General features: G+C 54.8%; 7 protein-coding genes across 7 annotated transcripts; 3 read left to right on the forward strand and 4 right to left on the reverse strand.

Annotated features, from left to right (window-relative positions):
* Nucleotides 1-216: 216 nt before the first annotated feature.
* Nucleotides 217-1,212, forward strand: J4E85_001142 (uncharacterized protein; the record flags this gene model as incomplete). The annotated part of the gene is made up of 1 exon (XM_051465430.1): nt 217-1,212. The coding sequence occupies one exon, from the start codon at nt 217-219 to the stop codon at nt 1,210-1,212; it is 996 nt and encodes a 331-aa protein (XP_051329987.1).
* A 168-nt stretch (nt 1,213-1,380) lies between these two features.
* On the reverse strand, nt 1,381-3,961 carry J4E85_001143 (uncharacterized protein; the record flags this gene model as incomplete). The annotated part of the gene is made up of 4 exons (XM_051465431.1): nt 1,381-1,409; nt 1,435-1,649; nt 2,070-3,847; nt 3,899-3,961. The coding sequence occupies 4 exons, from the start codon at nt 3,959-3,961 to the stop codon at nt 1,381-1,383; spliced, it is 2,085 nt and encodes a 694-aa protein (XP_051329988.1).
* A 740-nt stretch (nt 3,962-4,701) lies between these two features.
* Nucleotides 4,702-5,976, reverse strand: J4E85_001144 (uncharacterized protein; the record flags this gene model as incomplete). Its single annotated transcript, XM_051465432.1, has 1 exon — nt 4,702-5,976. One exon carries the CDS (start codon nt 5,974-5,976, stop codon nt 4,702-4,704), a length of 1,275 nt encoding a protein of 424 aa, XP_051329989.1.
* Nucleotides 5,977-7,109: 1,133 nt separating this feature from the next.
* Nucleotides 7,110-7,843, reverse strand: J4E85_001145 (uncharacterized protein; the record flags this gene model as incomplete). The annotated part of the gene is made up of 2 exons (XM_051465433.1): nt 7,110-7,629; nt 7,683-7,843. 2 exons carry the CDS (start codon nt 7,841-7,843, stop codon nt 7,110-7,112), a joined length of 681 nt encoding a protein of 226 aa, XP_051329990.1.
* A 306-nt stretch (nt 7,844-8,149) lies between these two features.
* Nucleotides 8,150-9,011, forward strand: J4E85_001146 (uncharacterized protein; the record flags this gene model as incomplete). Its single annotated transcript, XM_051465434.1, has 2 exons — nt 8,150-8,876; nt 8,926-9,011. 2 exons carry the CDS (start codon nt 8,150-8,152, stop codon nt 9,009-9,011), a joined length of 813 nt encoding a protein of 270 aa, XP_051329991.1.
* Nucleotides 9,012-9,895: 884 nt separating this feature from the next.
* On the forward strand, nt 9,896-11,769 carry J4E85_001147 (uncharacterized protein; the record flags this gene model as incomplete). Its single annotated transcript, XM_051465435.1, has 4 exons — nt 9,896-10,149; nt 10,196-11,088; nt 11,136-11,554; nt 11,608-11,769. The coding sequence occupies 4 exons, from the start codon at nt 9,896-9,898 to the stop codon at nt 11,767-11,769; spliced, it is 1,728 nt and encodes a 575-aa protein (XP_051329992.1).
* Nucleotides 11,770-12,346: 577 nt separating this feature from the next.
* J4E85_001148 (uncharacterized protein) lies at nt 12,347-17,317 on the reverse strand (the record flags this gene model as incomplete). The annotated part of the gene is made up of 4 exons (XM_051465436.1): nt 12,347-13,023; nt 13,103-13,283; nt 14,264-17,236; nt 17,291-17,317. The coding sequence occupies 4 exons, from the start codon at nt 17,315-17,317 to the stop codon at nt 12,347-12,349; spliced, it is 3,858 nt and encodes a 1,285-aa protein (XP_051329993.1).
* Nucleotides 17,318-17,406: the final 89 nt, after the last annotated feature.

A 17,406-nucleotide genomic window follows, 5' to 3' on the forward strand; every position in this document is an offset into this window, starting at 1 on the left:
TTATAGACCCGACAACGCCGCTACGGACGTAGCTACGACGGAAACTCCGGTTGGGTAGTAGTACCTACCTAGCAAAGACCAACATTCGGCCGACATGGACTCCATTTGTGAGGGACAAGATGTAACGAGACTTGGCACTGGTATACATAGAAGACTCTTGCCCTTTCTTTACCAATTACAACAAGCCATTTCAAGTACGTTGCATTGAGATCAACCATGGACGCTTTCACCAAGAAGACCCTGAGAACCTCCCGAGGCATCACATACACCTACTACACGTGCTCTGGCAACACGTCTCTCCCAACCCTCCTCTTCCAACACGGCTTCCCCGACCATGCCGCCATGTGGGCAGACGTCGCTAGCTCTCTCCGACCACTAAACCACCCCGTTATCATTCCCGACATGCTGGGCTACGACGGAACGGACAAGCCCACAGACCCATCCGCCTACACCTGGGACCATATGACCAACGACATGGTGGAAATCCTCAATGCTGAACAAGCGCCAAAATGCATCTCAATCGGCCACGACTGGGGCTCCGCAGCCGCAAGCCGCCTGTACAACTACCACCCCGAACGCGTTGTCGGCTTGGTCAACCTGAACGTCGCCTACACGGCACCAAGTCGCAAACCCTTCGATCTCGACGCCGCAAACGCCCTCATGAACAAGATCTTTGGCTACCCATCGCTATCGTACTGGTACCTCTTCACCGCGCCTGACGGACCAGCACTTCTATCCCGCGATATAGAGGCCATGTTTAACATGATGCACGACAAAGATGGATTGAAAGACTTCTTCTGCACACCCGACACCATGCGTGAAACACTCTCCGGGCAAAAGGAACCAACCTTCTCTCTCCGACCCTATGCGCAAGACCCAGCTTTCAAGAAGGCGTTCCTTGATCGTATGGCGCGCGATGGGTTCGAAGCGCCCGTGTGCTGGTACAAAGCCATGACAGGCAATCTGCAGCATCAAGTCGATGTCAAGTTGCCTGAAGGGAAAGAGATTGTCAATGTACCCACGCTGTACATCGGATGCAGAGAGGATGTGGTGTGCAGACCCGAAGCCATGTATGAGAGTATTAAAAAGGGCTTGTTGCCGCAGTTGGAACAAGCGGATACGATTGATGCGGCGCATTGGGCGACGTATGAGAAGCCTGCCGAGGTGGTGAAGCGGTTGGAGGATTGGCTGAAGAGGAAGTTTGCGCAGTGAGTCTGTGTAGCATCGGCAGCTGACTATCTATGCATAAAACTTAGACAGATGTGACATGGTTTGCAGGAAACAGTTTTCCAACACCACAGTAAACACCCCAATACCAGTCTCCATTGATATCAGCTGCTTCCCTTATCTCTGCTCCTCTAGGAAAGGATAATTCATCTTCTACTCCTTCATCCGGCAGATAGCCCCATCTAGCCAGTAATCTCAAGCCTATACCGCCATCTGGTGGGTACCGCTGTACTCTGGCCATTTCGTCTTCTTCTTTCAGTGCGTAGCCGCCTACTAGATCGCGGACAACCATGCGCCGTTGTGCGCCGTCACGGTCTTCGAATCCTACAATGTACATGCGATGGCTGCGGAGGCACTTGCGCCATCCGTTTACGCCGTCTTCTTTGGTGATGCGACCGCTGATGACGAGTTTGTGGTAGCAGCTCATGCAAATGTCGTAGTCGCCAGTGTTACACTTGAGGCAGTGATAGCGTGTGTTTGATGGTGGGATAGGGTAACTGCATATGTTACACAAGGTTGTAAAGGTGAGAGGGCGGAAGATGAAATTCGCAATGGTAAAGTACCCTGGCCCTCGCATAAGAGACGCGGATTTCGGTGTCAACGGAGGGGTTGTGGGTGTTGCGTCGAGGTCTGGGGGAGCAAGATGTCCATCCTGACGTGGCGTAGAGGGCGCGGAGGGAACTGTGTCAGTAACAGACTGCGAGTCTCTTGTCTTGCGGGCAACGGGAACAAGAGGATGCGTACAGTGATGCCCCTGGTTAACGCAATCATTACAATAGCCCCAGTCGCCGTCGTTGCAATAGTCACATTTCCAGTAGCAGGCGTTGGCGTATGCCTTGCACATATCGCAGAAGACGCCAATTTCTACCCTCTGCTTGGGGTCATCCTCGCTCATGAGCACATGTGGTGGTGTCGTGGATTCCGTCAAGGGCGTCATGGGTCTGCGATATCGGTGCCCGACCAGGATATGGGGATGCTCGTGATAGGGCGGATAACCACCCTCTGGTGCTTCGCGCTCATACCGGGGCCAAGCAGTCCAACCAAAGCCGTACCAATGCTTGCATCCTCTACCAAGACGATAGCAGCGAAGACACACGTTGTACTCGCCACCATGGCAGCGTCGACAATTGTAGTGAAGCTCGTACTGTATGTCGTTTTTACCACAGCGTTGGCATGCCACATGGGGCTCTGTATATAGGGCAGGAGTACCTAGTGATGAGCTTGAAGCTTGTCTCGATCGAGTCTCGCTCACGGTCGGATCGGGGGTGGAGCGAGGGAAAGCACGAGGCGATAGCGAGGGGGGAGTAGTACTGTGAGAAGAGCGTGGCAGTTCGGCTGTGGTAGGGTCGGTAGTACGGCGAGCCGAAGGAGGCTGGAAAGGCGTGACGGCAGGAGTAGAGGAAGACGAGGGCACAGCTGGAGTGCCAACTGTAGCTAGAGAAGTCGTTGGACTGCCGCTGTTGGGCAGATCGAAGCCGAGGCTCTGGGGCGAGCTAGGACTTGACACTGTCTCATTGTTGTTATTGTTGTTGCTGGCGTGGAGACTGATGCGGAACTGCTCTCGAACGTCGAGCCTATTTCTCTGCTGATTTTCGGACTGTCGCCGTGGCCTTGGACGAGCGAGTTCCGATGATGAATGACAGTCGCCGGACGCCGGATTTGCAGGAGCCGAGCCAGGTGCAGGGCGCTCTACCCTCGTGGCGGATCGAGAGCTGCCCTGGCTTGACGATCGCTGGCGCGGTGCCCGCCCGCCTCGATTTGCGGCGTCGATGAGAGCAGGTCTGGATATGGGGGGTCCTACTGCCGTCTGGGGCGTCGATGCGCCACTCTCGGAACGTCCATGCCTTCTCCTGCGCGCAGCTTCGTCGTCCAGACGCTCCCGCCTCTCCCTCCTCTCGCGCTGTCTTTCGGCATGTCGCTCTGCCTGCCGCCGTCGCACAGCCTCGGCTATCCTCTCGGTGATCTCGTCTTCCTGCGCAGTGCCAATCTGGTTCAGGTCGACGCCCTCGGACACCAGCTCCTCCAGCACCTGGCGCACGAGATCTTCGTCGACGTCTTCTGCGTCGAGGTCCGAGGCGCTCAGCAGAGAGCGCAGGCTGGACTGGTGCTCGATGGCGCGGGGCGGTATGACGGCCCTGGACGGGGATGCGCCGGGCGGATTTTGGCTGGCAGACCGCCTCCCGTTGCGGCTTCGCTCCCTTGTTGTGCGCTCTCTCCGAGGCTCCCGGCTGGCCCTCCTGCTGCTTGCGATGCCCGCGTCCCTCAGACTCGGCTGCTGAGCCGCCTCGAGCATGCGCTGATGGGTGTCATCGCGCTCATCCCGGCGCCTGAGCTTGGGTAGCACATTGTCGCCTGGCCGGTATCTGTCGCGGTCCGCCTGCTTCTCTTGGGCGCTTTTGCCGCTCTGGGGGTTCGCCTTGAGGAAGATGTCGAGCAGCGTGGTGACGGTGGCATTGGGCTGTGTGGTGCGCACCGAGGCCCGGCACGAGGGGCAGGTGTACGGGTGTATCGACGTGGCGGTCGAGGCTTGGAAGGCGAACCACTCCTTCAGACAGGCGCCGCAGAAGGTGTGCAGGCAGTCGAGCAGCGTGAGCGGCTGGTAGAGCACGTCGGTACAGATCTGGCCATGGCCGAGTTAGCAGCCGCCTCGTCGTCGTGCTCCTCGACTTACCGAGCACGTCAGTTCCTTTTCCAGGTCGCCCTGGACTCCGCCAGCGCCCTCGCCCTCGGCCATGGTTCGTCGCAAACTGCTCGTCAGGCGCCTGCGGTTGACTCTCAGCTAGACTGCACACTTGGCGAGCCTCGACGGTACAAGGCGCCGTAGCATATGCATGCCAGCACACGCTTTCATCGGCCCGCTGCAGCCTCTATGTTGCTTGCCGCAACGAGCGCACACTTCTCATGTCGCTACGTCACGCGACTTGCGCACGTGTCAGCACCTCAGAACCCCGGAGTCGGTGAGAGACGGCATCAAACATGCGACATGTCGTGACCAGCACAGGCGCCTGACGCCTCGTCCGTCTCGCACCCTCCCATTCTGGCATATATCAAGCTATCCGGTCCTGTAGCACCTGATGTTTGGTACATCGTTTCACCTGTGCTGCAGCCACCGCAACTTGCCCCTGGCCCAGGCGTACCCAAGACACGGTTCACGTCACTGGCTTCTTTCCGCGACCGTCAGGTATCCACGCGTTCACGCCTGAGGTTTCGAAACCTTGATCTTCAAGTCAGTGCCATCGCATGCAAGTCCAAAACAGAAAGACTGGGCGGCAGGCTCATAAATCGCATATCTACAACTATATCATATAATCCCTTCCTTCCTCATACATTCTTACATACAGGCTCCCACAGTCATCCCCCCTTTCAACCATTATTCTTATATACAGAAAAGACCGATTGGCTAGTCGCCAGCACATAGCCGTCACCTTGCTAATCCTTCACATCATCTTCTCAATCAAGTACCAAGCCTAGTGCTCAGTTGTTGTTGTTGTTGTTGTTGCCGCCGTTGCCGCCCTGGGACTGTTGTCCAGCACCATTACCTGCCTGTTGGGGCTGGTTACCTCCGGCCTGGGTCTGACCCTGAGATGCTTGGCCTGCAGCCGCACCGTTGCCTGCCTGTTGCTGGGAACCGCCGTTTTGCGTCTGGCCTTGAGACTGCTGTCCTGCAGCCGCACCCTTGGTTCCCTGCTGTTGGTTGCCATTGTTCTGGTTACCACCATTTGGTGTCGCCTGTTGTCCATTCTGCTGTCCCTGCTGCTGTCCCGTTTGTTGTCCAGCTTGTTGACCTTGTTGTGGAACCTGCTGTCCGGCGGCACCTTGAGCTCCCTGCTGGGGAGCCTGCACACCTGTAGTTCCCTGGGGTGCTTGTCCGTTGGTAGGGGAGATGCCGGCGCCTTGCTGAGGCGCTTGTCCGTTGTTCGTAGCAGTGCCAGTATTGCCGGCGGCAGCACCACCAGCTGTTCCGGTATTCTGGACTTGGCCATTGCCAGTTCCTTGAGCAAGAGCCTGACCAGCGGCAAATGCAGCGGCGGGGCTACCTGCTGGCGCACCAGGCTGAGTGGGGCCAGTCCCCTGGACACCACCAGCAACGCCAGTCTGGTCGCAGACAGTGGGACGAACTGCCTGCGAGGTAGATCCAGTAGAGGCCATGTAGGCATCAATGTTGGGGAGGACGTTAACGCAGCGGTTCTGGTTGATCAAGTCGATGTTACCAGCGGCAGCCATTCCCTGAACAGACATCTGCTGAAGCTTGTCGACGACATCCTGGAAAGAACCGCCAGTGGCGAGGGTGCTGTTGGCAGCAATGACATTGGGGTCCGCGCCGTTAGCAGCGTCAATGATGGCCTTGTGGTTGAGCTCATCGACCTCGGCGTTGAAGGCTACGGTGGCAGCCTGCTTGAACTGAACGTTGTTCTGGATGCTAGCTCCAGTGTTGAGGAAGTTAGAAACCATCGAGGTATCGGCCATCCAATTGGAGACCGCAGTAGCGAGGTCGTTCGCAGTGGGAGTTTGTCCATTTTGGATACCAGCGCCAAGTCCAGTCGGGGCATTGGTGGTGCCTTGCTGTTGCTGGTTTCCGGTCTGCGCTCCTTGTTGCTGTTGTTGCTGATTGCCGCCCTGGTTCGTAGTCTGTTGACCAGTCGTGGCGGCAGCAGTATTGCCGTTACCACCGTTGCCGCCCTGCACCTGGGCGAATGGGGCAGCGTAAGCTGCAGAGCTAAGGAGCGAGGCAATGAAAATGTACTTCATTTTGTCTGTGAGAACGGATCTGTCGAGTGGACTAAGATTATGAGTAGAGATATCAAAGAGTGAATGGAATGCTGAGGTTGTAGAGTGGAAAATATTAGTCTGTAGTGAGTGAGGAACCAGTCCGATGAAGACTATCAGGATGATGGGAGCTGTGGTATTTGTATCGCCTCTGTTACAACTTCGGAAAGCCTTGCCGTCAAGGCATGATGGTGGGCAGGCCTATGCATCGTAACAGTCTGGGGATCAAGCCCTAGGGCTCGCAGCCCTTGGCGTCAAGTCAGGTAGCACACGCTTAGCTCAATGGCGTAGTTTCGAAGTATGCCATATTTTGAATCAGGCGCTTCCAAATGGCCTTCCAAATTGCCGAGACCCTCAAAGCGAGCGATGCCGAAGTTCAGCCCTAAACTCAAACAGGACGTTTCGCAAGGTACGCCATGTCGTGCATGTAAGTTGGATTAGTTAATGATGTTTTGCAAGCCGATGTCATTGTTTTGACAGCGTCTGGGAACAGGTTTCGTCGGTCTTGGCGCCCGAAGCTTGCAGGCGATCATCAGATCTTGTGTTGAACCTTAGTCCAAACGCCCCACAATTGTTCCAGATCGACACAGGCAGGCTTCAGGTCGCCCAATTCCTGTTGCGTGCTCATACGACTTGATCGCGCTGTGTATCTGTGGATTTGATCCTTGAGTACGCACAATGATGCTTCATTAGACTGTAGAGATGTGTAAGCAAAAAGATTTACGATATTGCTTGTTGCAAACAATCTGTCAAGATAAACAAGTTTCGCGTCGAATCTGTTCATAATCGTATCCGTATTGCAAATATCTAAGATCTTAGAGGATCTTCAGAGGCGTGCAATCATTCATCGCCCCGTTTGGAAAATGCTGAGGGAAGCTGGAAGCGGCAAGAAGCGCTAGAGTCCACTAAAGCACGGCGTAACAAGGTCTGGTGTATCAGTTGCAGGAGCAGCAGAGATTTGTAGGGAGGTTTATGCGACTGTAGCCTTCTCTTCTTACATTGCCATTCCAAATGCAGTTCGGAGTCCGAGAGAACTCGTGATGCTCGATTTGAGAGTTGTGAAACTGCCGCTCGTAACGAGGGGAAGCTCATTGCGAGGGTGACTGATATACAAGTCAGTGCTGCAGGTCGTTCTGCCTGCCAGCATGGCGACTATTGCTTTCAGAGTCCATTTCGGTCTCGATCTTGCGGATGATGCGAGCGGGATTGCCAGCGACGACTGTAAACTCTGGGACGCTCTTCGTAACGACGCTTCCTGCGCCTACGACGCTACCTCTACCAATCATAACACCAGGCAGTATGCAAACATTGCCACCGATCCAGCAGTCTTCGCCAACGTGGATCTCCTTGCCCAACTCAGGCCCGCTAAGGCCGTTCCGGATGGCTGGGTCGAGAGGATGAGTAGCTGAGTAGAAGTTGACGTTCGGACCGACGAGTGTGCGTGCGCCAATAGTAGTAAGACAGGTGTCGAGGAAGACGGCGTGGAAGTTGACAAAGACATGTTTGCCCAAACGCACATTATATCCATAGTCCATAGTAACCGGTGGGTTAATCCATGGTTCAGCCTCGAACAGCTTGGCGTCTTCATCTGTTGTAGGTGCTGGTGGTGGAAGAGGGGTTTCGTCTTGGATGATGCTAGGCAAAGTATAAGGACGTCTCTCGACAAGCAATCGAGCAGCCACACATACTCTCGAAACAGTTGGACTAGCCTGCGACGCGGTACATCACCGGCATCGTTGAAGCGTCTGCAAGCTTGCCTGCATCGTGCGCGCTCTGCTGTCAGCTCAGGCGTCATGGCATGGTAGAGCTCGCCGCAGAGCATACGTTGCTTGTTCTGCGAGATGTCCATGGCTGGCATGCAGGAAGCTGGCTGCCCGGCGCATGCTACCGAGGCCGGTGTGACGGTTGTGAAGGAGCACAGGTCGCGGGAGCTATGCGCGGGGCGCCAAGGCCCTCGGCTGTTCCCGAGGCCAGCCGGTCCTGGATAGTCGCTCACGCCTTGCTATTGTTCGGCCTCCGCAAGCCATGCGATCGGGGTTGTGCAGCAGGGCCCCTTCTTCTGCGCCTTGGTAGAACCATGTCTTGAACGCCATCGTCCATCCCGTCCTCGCCCCCCGAGCTCCCCGTACTTGACCTCTACCTGCCTGCCATCATCATGGCTCCGAACGGCTCGCTATCCCCCGGTGTCGATATTCTCCCGCCCAACGGAAATGCATCACGCGAGCTTGAGGCCTCAACTGTGGCGGCTAGGAGCCAGCATGCCATCGCGCCCGAGTTCTTTCCCCACGGCAAGCGCTCGCTTTGTGGCATCGCCGTGCGTGCTTTCTGCTTGGGATGCGCCATGACTCTCGGCGTCGTCGGTACGGCTCTGCTAGCATACGACGGCAATCATCTATGGCGGCCTTTCATGTTTCTCAGCGCGCTGTCCATGTTCCACTTCCTCGAGTTTTACACGACGGCCGCGTACAACACCCCAGTCGCGTACATCTCCTCGTTCCTCCTCACCAACGGCGACCAATACCGACAAGCCCATACCTTGGCCTTCATCGAGACTCTGGTGACTTCGTCTTTCTTTCCCGATTACCAATCGACAATCCACCCGCCGTGGGTCATCGCGCTGGGCATAAGCATGGTCGTGGTGGGACAAGCTGTGCGCAGCACAGCGATGATGCAGGCGGGTACCAACTTCAACCACCAAGTGCAGTCGCGTAAGAGCGATGGGCACGAATTGGTGACCCATGGACTGTACCGCTACTTCCGTCACCCCTCGTACTTCGGTTTCTTCTGGTGGGGCATCGGCACACAGGTCATGCTGGGTAACACTGTCTGCTTCTTGGGATACACAGGCGTGCTGTGGTATTTTTTCATGACACGCATTTCACGTAAGCCTTACACACCCATGGCCCCATTCAAGCTGCTCACCCATCCTAGACGAAGAAAAACATCTAATCGAGTTCTTCGGCGAAGAGTACAAGGTGTACAGGGCAAGAACTCGTGTCTGGATACCCTTCATGTAAGCGTCAACTGTGCAGCTTCCGGACAGTTTGGTCGTGCCAGCTAAGTAAAATGAATCTCATAATGCTAAGCTTCACTTCACAACCGAGTCACTTTCCGTCTGGATACATGCAACCCGTGAAGCTCTTTCGTGTTCATTTGCAAGCCAAGAGACGTGTCTGAGCATACGCAAATGAGCTTGTGTCATATTGACGGACTATCTGCATTTTCTTCACCATCTGCCGCGTGTCTCCTCGGCTCAAAGCGACTACACAATCATGCTTTAATGCCGCACTGCTGGTAGGAGCTCCCTGCTCGACAGTGATAGCCGCATGGCCAGCTTGCGTCGCTATATCGGCAATGTATCGAGGTGGAGTGCAAGTATTCTCACTTGCACAGCATTCAGCTTCGTCTTCATCACTGCCGTCTCATTGGCTGTAGGCTACCGCCAGGAACGGCAACCGCGTGTGGGCGCTCAGACTGTTTTTGTCTCCTGCTCTGTAACCCGACGTCCCCCCAACGGTTGCCCACGCCAACGCAGCACGTCTTGTCTCATGCCTGGCGAGCCCCATCCACGTCCTCGTATACGTAACAGCGAGGACAAACTCTACCAATCCTGCCTCGACGCCTGCATCGAGGGTATCGCGAATATAACGGTGAACAAGCGGATTAGTGGTACGTGCAGACTCTCTCACCTGCTCACGCGCCCTGCTCCACTAACCTTTCCCCAGCGACATCCACTCCGAGCAACACCGTCAACATCAAAATCACTGCGCACGAGGGCAGTGATCTTGTAAGAAAGTCTGCTCCGGCTGCGCTCTCCCTTATATCGCCACCTGTATCGCCCGCGCGAGAGGAAGTCGTACGACACACCAGTCCACCTCCACTGTCGTCTTCAGCCATAACCATGGATCGCTCGAGGTACATGAGCGCACCGCCGGCTGCCTCGTCCGGTTGGGCATCTGGTGATGCACGCAGCAATCTCGCTGTTCAACCTGCAGCTTATGCTGGCAAGTTGAAGCTCAAGAAGAACGCCGTCAAGATCGTCGGGGCTGCGGGACCAATTCCTACGACCCCGTCGCGATTCGCACCGCCCGCCCCGTCAGTGACATCATCGCCAGCTCCAGGCTCAGTCAAGACCATGCCCCAGGCTGTTGAAGGGTTCGCATTACTACTTAATCCTTGGACTCCACTAATGTGCGTACAGACCAGCGAACGCCAGTACCTCTAGAGCGTCCAAGCCCGGTCCCCTTCACAAAGAGGGCGCAGCACTTGCTTTGACTGCTCCTACATCGAAAGTGGTTCCGTCCACCAAGGAGGTCGTGAGAGCTACAACTGATGCCATGGACGAAGAATCCGCAATGGATGCACTTTACGCTCGCCTTAACAGCAAAACCATTCTGGGGCCTCGCACACCCGTAGGTCCCACGGTAGCAAGACCTGGCCAAACTGCATTCTCGTTTGGTGCACGTCTTGCTGAGGCCAAGGCAGATAAGATCAAGACGGATAATTCAGAGGCTGAGAAGGGAGGCATCCAGAAGTCTCCCGGTAGCAAGACCGCAGAACCGAGACAAGACAAGCTAGAGAGTGAGTACATGCGTAAGGCGACTGAGTACATCCAGGCGCTTCCGAACAGCACGGGAAACACGGCATATCTCGTCAAGGCCATGTCAAGGAAGCTCCACGACTCATACACGTCAACCACCAAGGTAGATGCTGGAAGCAACGAAGCTCTCAAGGCACGTCTAGCATTCGCAGTCGCCAACTATCTCAATAAGATATTGAAGAAGCGCCCGGAGTCACATACAGCCGACTCAATCAAACAAACGCTTGGGGATATGGATGGAGATTTTCTCCGGCTGTGTGCCAAGCTCGTGGACGAGGGGTACGTCTCCTTGGAGACACTAACTGAAGTATCTGGTATCGTCGCCGCCATGCGTGATGTTCTGCCCAAGCCAGAGCAACCTACCACCACGTCGGTGGAAGCGCCTTTGACGCCAGCACCTTCTGTTGCGATGGGCTCTGAGAACAGCAAGCCCATGTCCAAGGACCCAGTGGATAGCATGAAGGGATGGCCGACCCAGGAGAAGCGCGAGAATCGTAAGTCCTTTTCCGTGCAGACAGAAATTTAGACTGACAAGACATAGCCGCTGCACATCGTACGTGCATCTTGAAGGGTGTTGGGGGGATTACCAGTATCAACCAGTTGCAGGCTCTTGTATGGGGTGGCAAGCTTGAGTCCATTTCCATGCCAGAGCCGGGCTCCTCGAACGCTCTTGTCAAGTTTCTTACACCCGAGGCATGCGACAAGTATCACAAGGACACTGCAAACGGAATCGAGATAGTGGGCGAGATGAAGAAAGCAGTTGTCTTCGTGGAGAAGGCTGAGGGACCAAACTCTATCAACGATGTCATCCGCAACTGCATCGATGGCGAAGCGTCACGCTGCGTGCGAGCTATCGGCACTAACGAGCACAACGAAGCGGCTCTTATGAAGCTCGCTCGGGGCAAGAGCGTTAGCAAGCGCAACGTTGATCGTATCAAGAGCGGAAAGACCGCCCGTGGTGTAAGTAACATGTGCGGACCCATGTCTGTATAACACTGACACGGTCACTCTAGCATTCGTACGTCGAGTTCCGCTTTGCAAACATCTACAACGCTCTCAACTTCAAGCGCGAACTCGTGGATAGTGAGGACTGGGAACATTGCACCATTGGCTATGCACCCGACCCGTGTGAAGCAGCCAAGGGTGTTCACTACAAGGATGCGGATGAGAAATAGAGCTGCATTGGTATACTCGACCAGACCATGTGCATCATGCTAGGCGGGGAGCACGGGCTGGAAGAGGTGGGCGAAACCCATTGTGTCTGCATACGAAGACTTTTGATGGGAGTGAAAGCTCGAGTGCGGGAAAACAAAACGTGGGGTGAGTCGGGACATGTACCAAGTGCGATCGTGACGGCTTGAAGTCACTGAAAGCTGAGATTGGTGTTCGCACTACTTCATCTTGCACGTGCAATAATTAGTCAAGGTGATAGCACAAGTGGAAATCCTAGGTGTACTTTGCTTTGCTCATGTACGTGCTATTGTGACACGAGTGCAACACCGCTCGTGCAAGAAGGAAAGATCAAACAACTTGCCAAAAGTCATGGGAGCATACTTGAAAGACTCAAGCCCCGCTTCACAATCACAGCACCAGGCAGTGGATAAGTACACTAATACACAAAAGAAGAATTACAATACCCCCCCTACCTAGAACTCTGAGAAGCCCAAACGCCTCGCTGCCCTCCCATGGTGTTTCTGGTTACTGTCATCTGTTCTCGCTTGCCGTCAAAAGGGGCTGCCCGGCTTCGCAGTCTTAGCGGTTGACGGCTGTGAAAGCTGCATCTGTCATGTCGGTATCACCGTTGTGCGGTGGAGGGGGCGCAGCGTCGGTCGCGGGCGGGCGCTGTTCATCGTAAGCCGGGTCGAAGTAGGCGCGCTGAGGGGGTGGCTGCTGTTGCGGCTGCTGTGCGTGCAGCGGCGGGAGCGCGTGCAGGGGAGGAAGTGTAGGAGGCGCGCCGTTGACAGCGGTGTGTGGACTGGTCGTCGTGGCAGCGCCAATGGCACCGAAGTAGCTGTTCTGGGGCCGTCCCGACGGGTCTGGTGTACTCTGCGCACTGCTCATAGGGTTGATGGCATGCGGCAGGGGGCCCAGTCCCAGTCGGCCCTCGGCGCTGCCACCAAGAGGAGGCGTGCCCTTCCTGTTGTGGCTCCTTTTGCTCCTCAAGGGCTTATCGGTTGGGGTGGGCGGTGGGCTGCTGCTGCGATCGCTGTCGTCGACATTGTACTCCATGTGCTTGTTCAGCTGCTCGAGCAGGAATGCGCGCTCGAGGCGCATCTTCTGGATGCCGCGGTTCAGGCGTGTGATGCGCAGGCGCGTGCCGTCGTTGTTCTCTTCAATGTCGGTTATGCGGCGGCGGAGGTCGATGCATTTGCGGTAGTAGGCGCCTTCGACCGAAGGAGGGAGGTCTTTGGACGAGACGGCGCGGGTCGCTGGTAGCTTGTTAGTGCACTGCGTCGTGGCCGCCTACGTGTGGTTTGCGACGCGCTTGAGCGCGACGGGAGTGCCTACGGGCTGGTGGCATCTTCGCGCCTTGTCGTGTTGTTGGGACGTAGACGATAGTACGTGCTGTGCGCCTGGAGATGATGCCGTATTGCAGTGTGTTTGGGTTCAGTGTGTTTGGATTTGGTGCGGTGATGTGGGTTTGCTGGTCACAGTCGGCGTTGCTGGTAGCTATGGTCTTGAGCTTGGTCTGTGGGGCCCGGGCTGGTTCCGAATAGTCTCATCTTGTGACATTCTTGGCGCGCTGTACAATTTGAACACTCATTTGACGAATTCCACTTCGGTCCTGCCGTCAACCTTATGTATGATAGACTACGTTGCTATCCCTCTGCTCTAGGGTATACTCCCTGCAAGGTCCCTCGTGTTGCACCTTTGTGGTTATACGAGGTTACACGTGCAACGTAGAATATCTGAGTTGCTTCATGTAAAGAGCGCGCAGTCAGAAGACCCAAAGATCTGGCTGTGACAAAAGGCGTACATCAGCTAGTATAATGCCTGGGGAAAAAAGACCGCAAAGTCATTTTATCATCCTTGAGAACATGTACGAGTGATCAGACATGGACAAAATGTGAGGCGGATACTATGACGAAAGTTGGGCTATGTATTGTACAAAATGCTCTCAATTTTGGGTTCTTTTCTATATTTTCATGATCTATAGAAGAGTGCACCAAACAGTGAGCGATAAGTAACGGAGAAAGAATCCCCTTCACAGCTAATCTACAGCGTGACACTCGAGTAGCAAAGGTACAGTGACTGGGCAATATTGAAAATTGAAGAACGAGGAGCATGCGATGCTAGATGGAGGGGCAGACGGGTGAAATGCTTGCACTAGTACTAAGGTATCTGAACGTCCAATTATTCCATATATACGATAACAGTATGGTTACATGGGAATCCTTCAATACTGCAGGTCAACTGCACTGTTGCTGCTGCCGCGCCTGGCCGAATGGAAAGCTCTTCGATAGACATCCGTGGCTGTGCAGACATCGTTTCGCTTTAGGCTCGCACGAAATGCCAGTGGGGCTTGCCTACGGGTATTTTGCCTGCTACCTCATGTGCTTTTGTTGATACAAATGACCTAGAATGCTTCCCTCTGTCAGTCCCCTGCCGCTTTTTGTATAGTCGCAACCATATCGCGTCGGCGTTGCTGTGACCCAGCGCTCCGCGTACGTCGTCTCTCGCTAGCACAGGGTCCAGCATGTCCAGCATTTCTTCGAAGCGCTCATCCCGCATCGTTACGTTTTTCGCAATGGCGCATAGCAAGGCGGTCAGACTGTTCCAGATCATCCGTGTAGGCGTATCAACGTACAGCTCCACTGGTGAAAAGTCGGCCGTAGGCTGCGAGTCCACGGCGAGCCTCGTCAGGCCAGTCCCGATAGCCTTGATCTCTAGCGACATCGGTTGGAAGCTGCCTTTCCTGTTGGAGTCGTCGTTCTGTCTAGTGCGTTCGTAGACCTTCCTGGTAATGTTCCATGCATCATCGATCCTAGTTCGCATGAAATCTTTTCCGTGTTCACACATCAATGCTACAATATCGAGCGCATTTGATACCACGTATGCTTCCGAATCTTGTAGACGAGGTAGTAATACAGGCCAGAGCGTATTAATGAGGGGCAGGAGTGAGTTCTCGTGTTCTGCAATAGCAGGTATAGTGGTACGAAGGAGGGACAGAAGCGAGTTCCGGAGGTTAGGCGACATGGTGGTGAGATAGTGCTGTGTCAACTCGGAGATTTTGAGGAGAATAGCAAAGGCACGCGGGGCGGGAGGGGAAGACTCCTCGGTGTGTGGGGGAGGCGGGCGACCGTTCTCCTCGTCCGTGCTATTGGAGTCGGTATCTTCTGAAGTCTTACCGACTTTCCAGGGCTTTCGTGGGAGTGCCTCCCTTGACGCTTGCTTCTCTTCCTCTTCCCGCTCTTGTGTCTCTACCTCGAACTTTTGAATTGCTTCGATGACATCGTTCATGACGACCGTTCTCTTCAGATGCACATGTTCCTCTTTCTTATTGTCGGCTGACACGGCAAGTTGTGGTGCTTTGACACCTTGTTCCGTCATGCCTTTCAAGACGTTGAAAAGCAGCTCCACAAGCTTAGGATAGCCATGATATCTCTCCAAGGCGTTGAAAATACTATCCACCAAGTCATCTAGGTAAGGTAGGAGAGGTGGGCCACAAAGCCTTATCATCATGAGTAGGACTTGTGGTGCTTGAGGCGACACATCGCCATATGCCAACTTTAGGCCAATTGCGTTGACAATGTAATCGACATTACTGACAACAAGCTCCCCTGCGTCCTTGTATCCCGAGGCCCCTGCTACGATATTGAGACAAATCAGGGCGTGCTCGCGTAGTGCGCTGTTGGAACTGCCAAGGTAATGCAGCACCGGATAAAGTACTTCACTCAACTCCGGGCGAAACTCAGTCTTGTACCGCTTCGCCTGCAAAGCTACCGTCTCGAGCGCTAATGCATATAAATGCCAATGGCTGTTGGTGTCCACAGTTCGCTGGTTCAGCAATGACAGAGAATGCGAGTACAAGTCATCCAAGACTTCCTCCCTCGGGTTTGGCGTTCCCAGATTCATGAAATCATCGACAGATGGATTGACTGATGCCATGTCTCTTACTAGATTGACTGAGAGCCAGAAGCTCGCCAAGCGCATCTCGGGCGCCCCAAGATCGACGGAATTGGTCAGGCCCTGAGCAACAGCCAACGCAGAGTTGGATCGTGCAAGTTCTTGAACTAATACTTTAAACCCCTTCATCATGTCTTCCTGGCCTTTGAATTGCATGCTGATTAGTGGGAACGAAGACGACTCTGTCGAGCTAAATACCAGCGTACGACCAGCGACGAGACTGGCGTTGCGGTCGTTTATTTCTTCGAGCCCCCTGCCATGGATAAACACTGCAGACACGCCATCCCGAAGACTATCGGCCAGACGCTCATCTAGAATCATTGGATCTTCATCGAACAGGCGAAGTGAGACTGATATCTGATGTACGATTTTATGGCGGGTACGGTCGTGTTTTGATCGCATCAATCTAGGCAAGGCGACGATCCAACCATGCAAACTTTCGCGCAAAAGTTCGGAGAGATTCTGGTCTGCTGATAACAGTCTTTTGAGTTTGTCCTCAGTGGTGTCGGCCGGGGTCTCATGGCCTGCCAGATCGACCATGGTTTCGATAGCCATGCTTGTGCAAAGAGACAGTGATGTACGACAATCCCTTACGACGCAAAGACACAGATTCAAGAGCGCTTGCCGTACCTCTTGCTTATCATGATCCCTCAATCTGAAGATATTGGCAAGCGCAATCTTCATCTGTGTTGCAGTTGCTTGTAGCCAAGCGACTGATCGAGATATTGTGGTGCATCCGCCAGACTCATCCGACAGTAGTGTCTCGGGCAAATCTTTGGTCTGGGCATCGCCAAGTAAACGGGCAAGAAGTGATGCAAGAACTTCCAAGCCTTGCTCAACAACGCGAAAGCCGGGTCGAACACTGCTACGGGGAGTCAATACTTTAGCCAAAGACGAGACTATCCTGGGCAGAAAGCTGGCAAGAGCATCGTCATCGCCAATCGCGCCGACAGTTTGTTTGAGGGCGCAAGTGGACTGCAGCTTGACGGTGTTGGAGTTGCTATCTGTGAGACGTTCGAGCATGACTAGTACAGCCTCGCCCAAGGCAGGTATGTTAGCCGCAGCCGTCATGGCCTCTTTGCCCTGCTTGGTACGAGACGTCGCACTCATCAACTCGGATGTGCAGCCGAGAGCGAGCGACTGTAGCTCCTCTGAGGTGGCCGAGATGCCATTCTCGGCGGATGAAGGTTTGGCGAGAAAGGTGAAGAGGATGAGGAGTTGTCCAGAGAGCGCAGGCTCAAGGCCACCTCCCCAGTTAGCAGATAGCAAGGTCGAGATGCATTCCAGGCAGAGCTCTAGCGCTCTAACTGGGACGTGTCGGGAATTCCGCAGTACCTGAGATAGAGAGACGAAAGCGTACTCAGTGAGTTTAGCGTCCAGGAGACCAGGTGTGGAGGTGATGGATTGGAGGTTAGTGAGCAGACGGGTGAGGGCGTGGATCAGCTCCCTCGGAGCGCTTGGGCTCTGCGAGAGAGTGGCCGTGGCTTGTAGGACTTGGACACACGGCTGCTTCAACTGAGAGAGAGAGAGGGGTCAGCGCACGTGGGGAGGTCTGGGCAGACAGCGTACCTGCAGGAAGGTGTGTTGGCGCTCCATGTGACATGGCCAGATGGGCGTCAAGGCCAAGGGGCTGGTAGTGTCGGAGAGTGCGTGTGTTCGGGCTGGGGCGTACAGGAGTGGTGGGC

The sequence above is a fragment of the Alternaria conjuncta genome (assembly GCF_024043145.1).
Source record: "Alternaria conjuncta strain BMP 0040 chromosome Unknown scaffold_2, whole genome shotgun sequence".
Classification (NCBI taxonomy): domain Eukaryota; kingdom Fungi; phylum Ascomycota; class Dothideomycetes; order Pleosporales; family Pleosporaceae; genus Alternaria; species Alternaria conjuncta.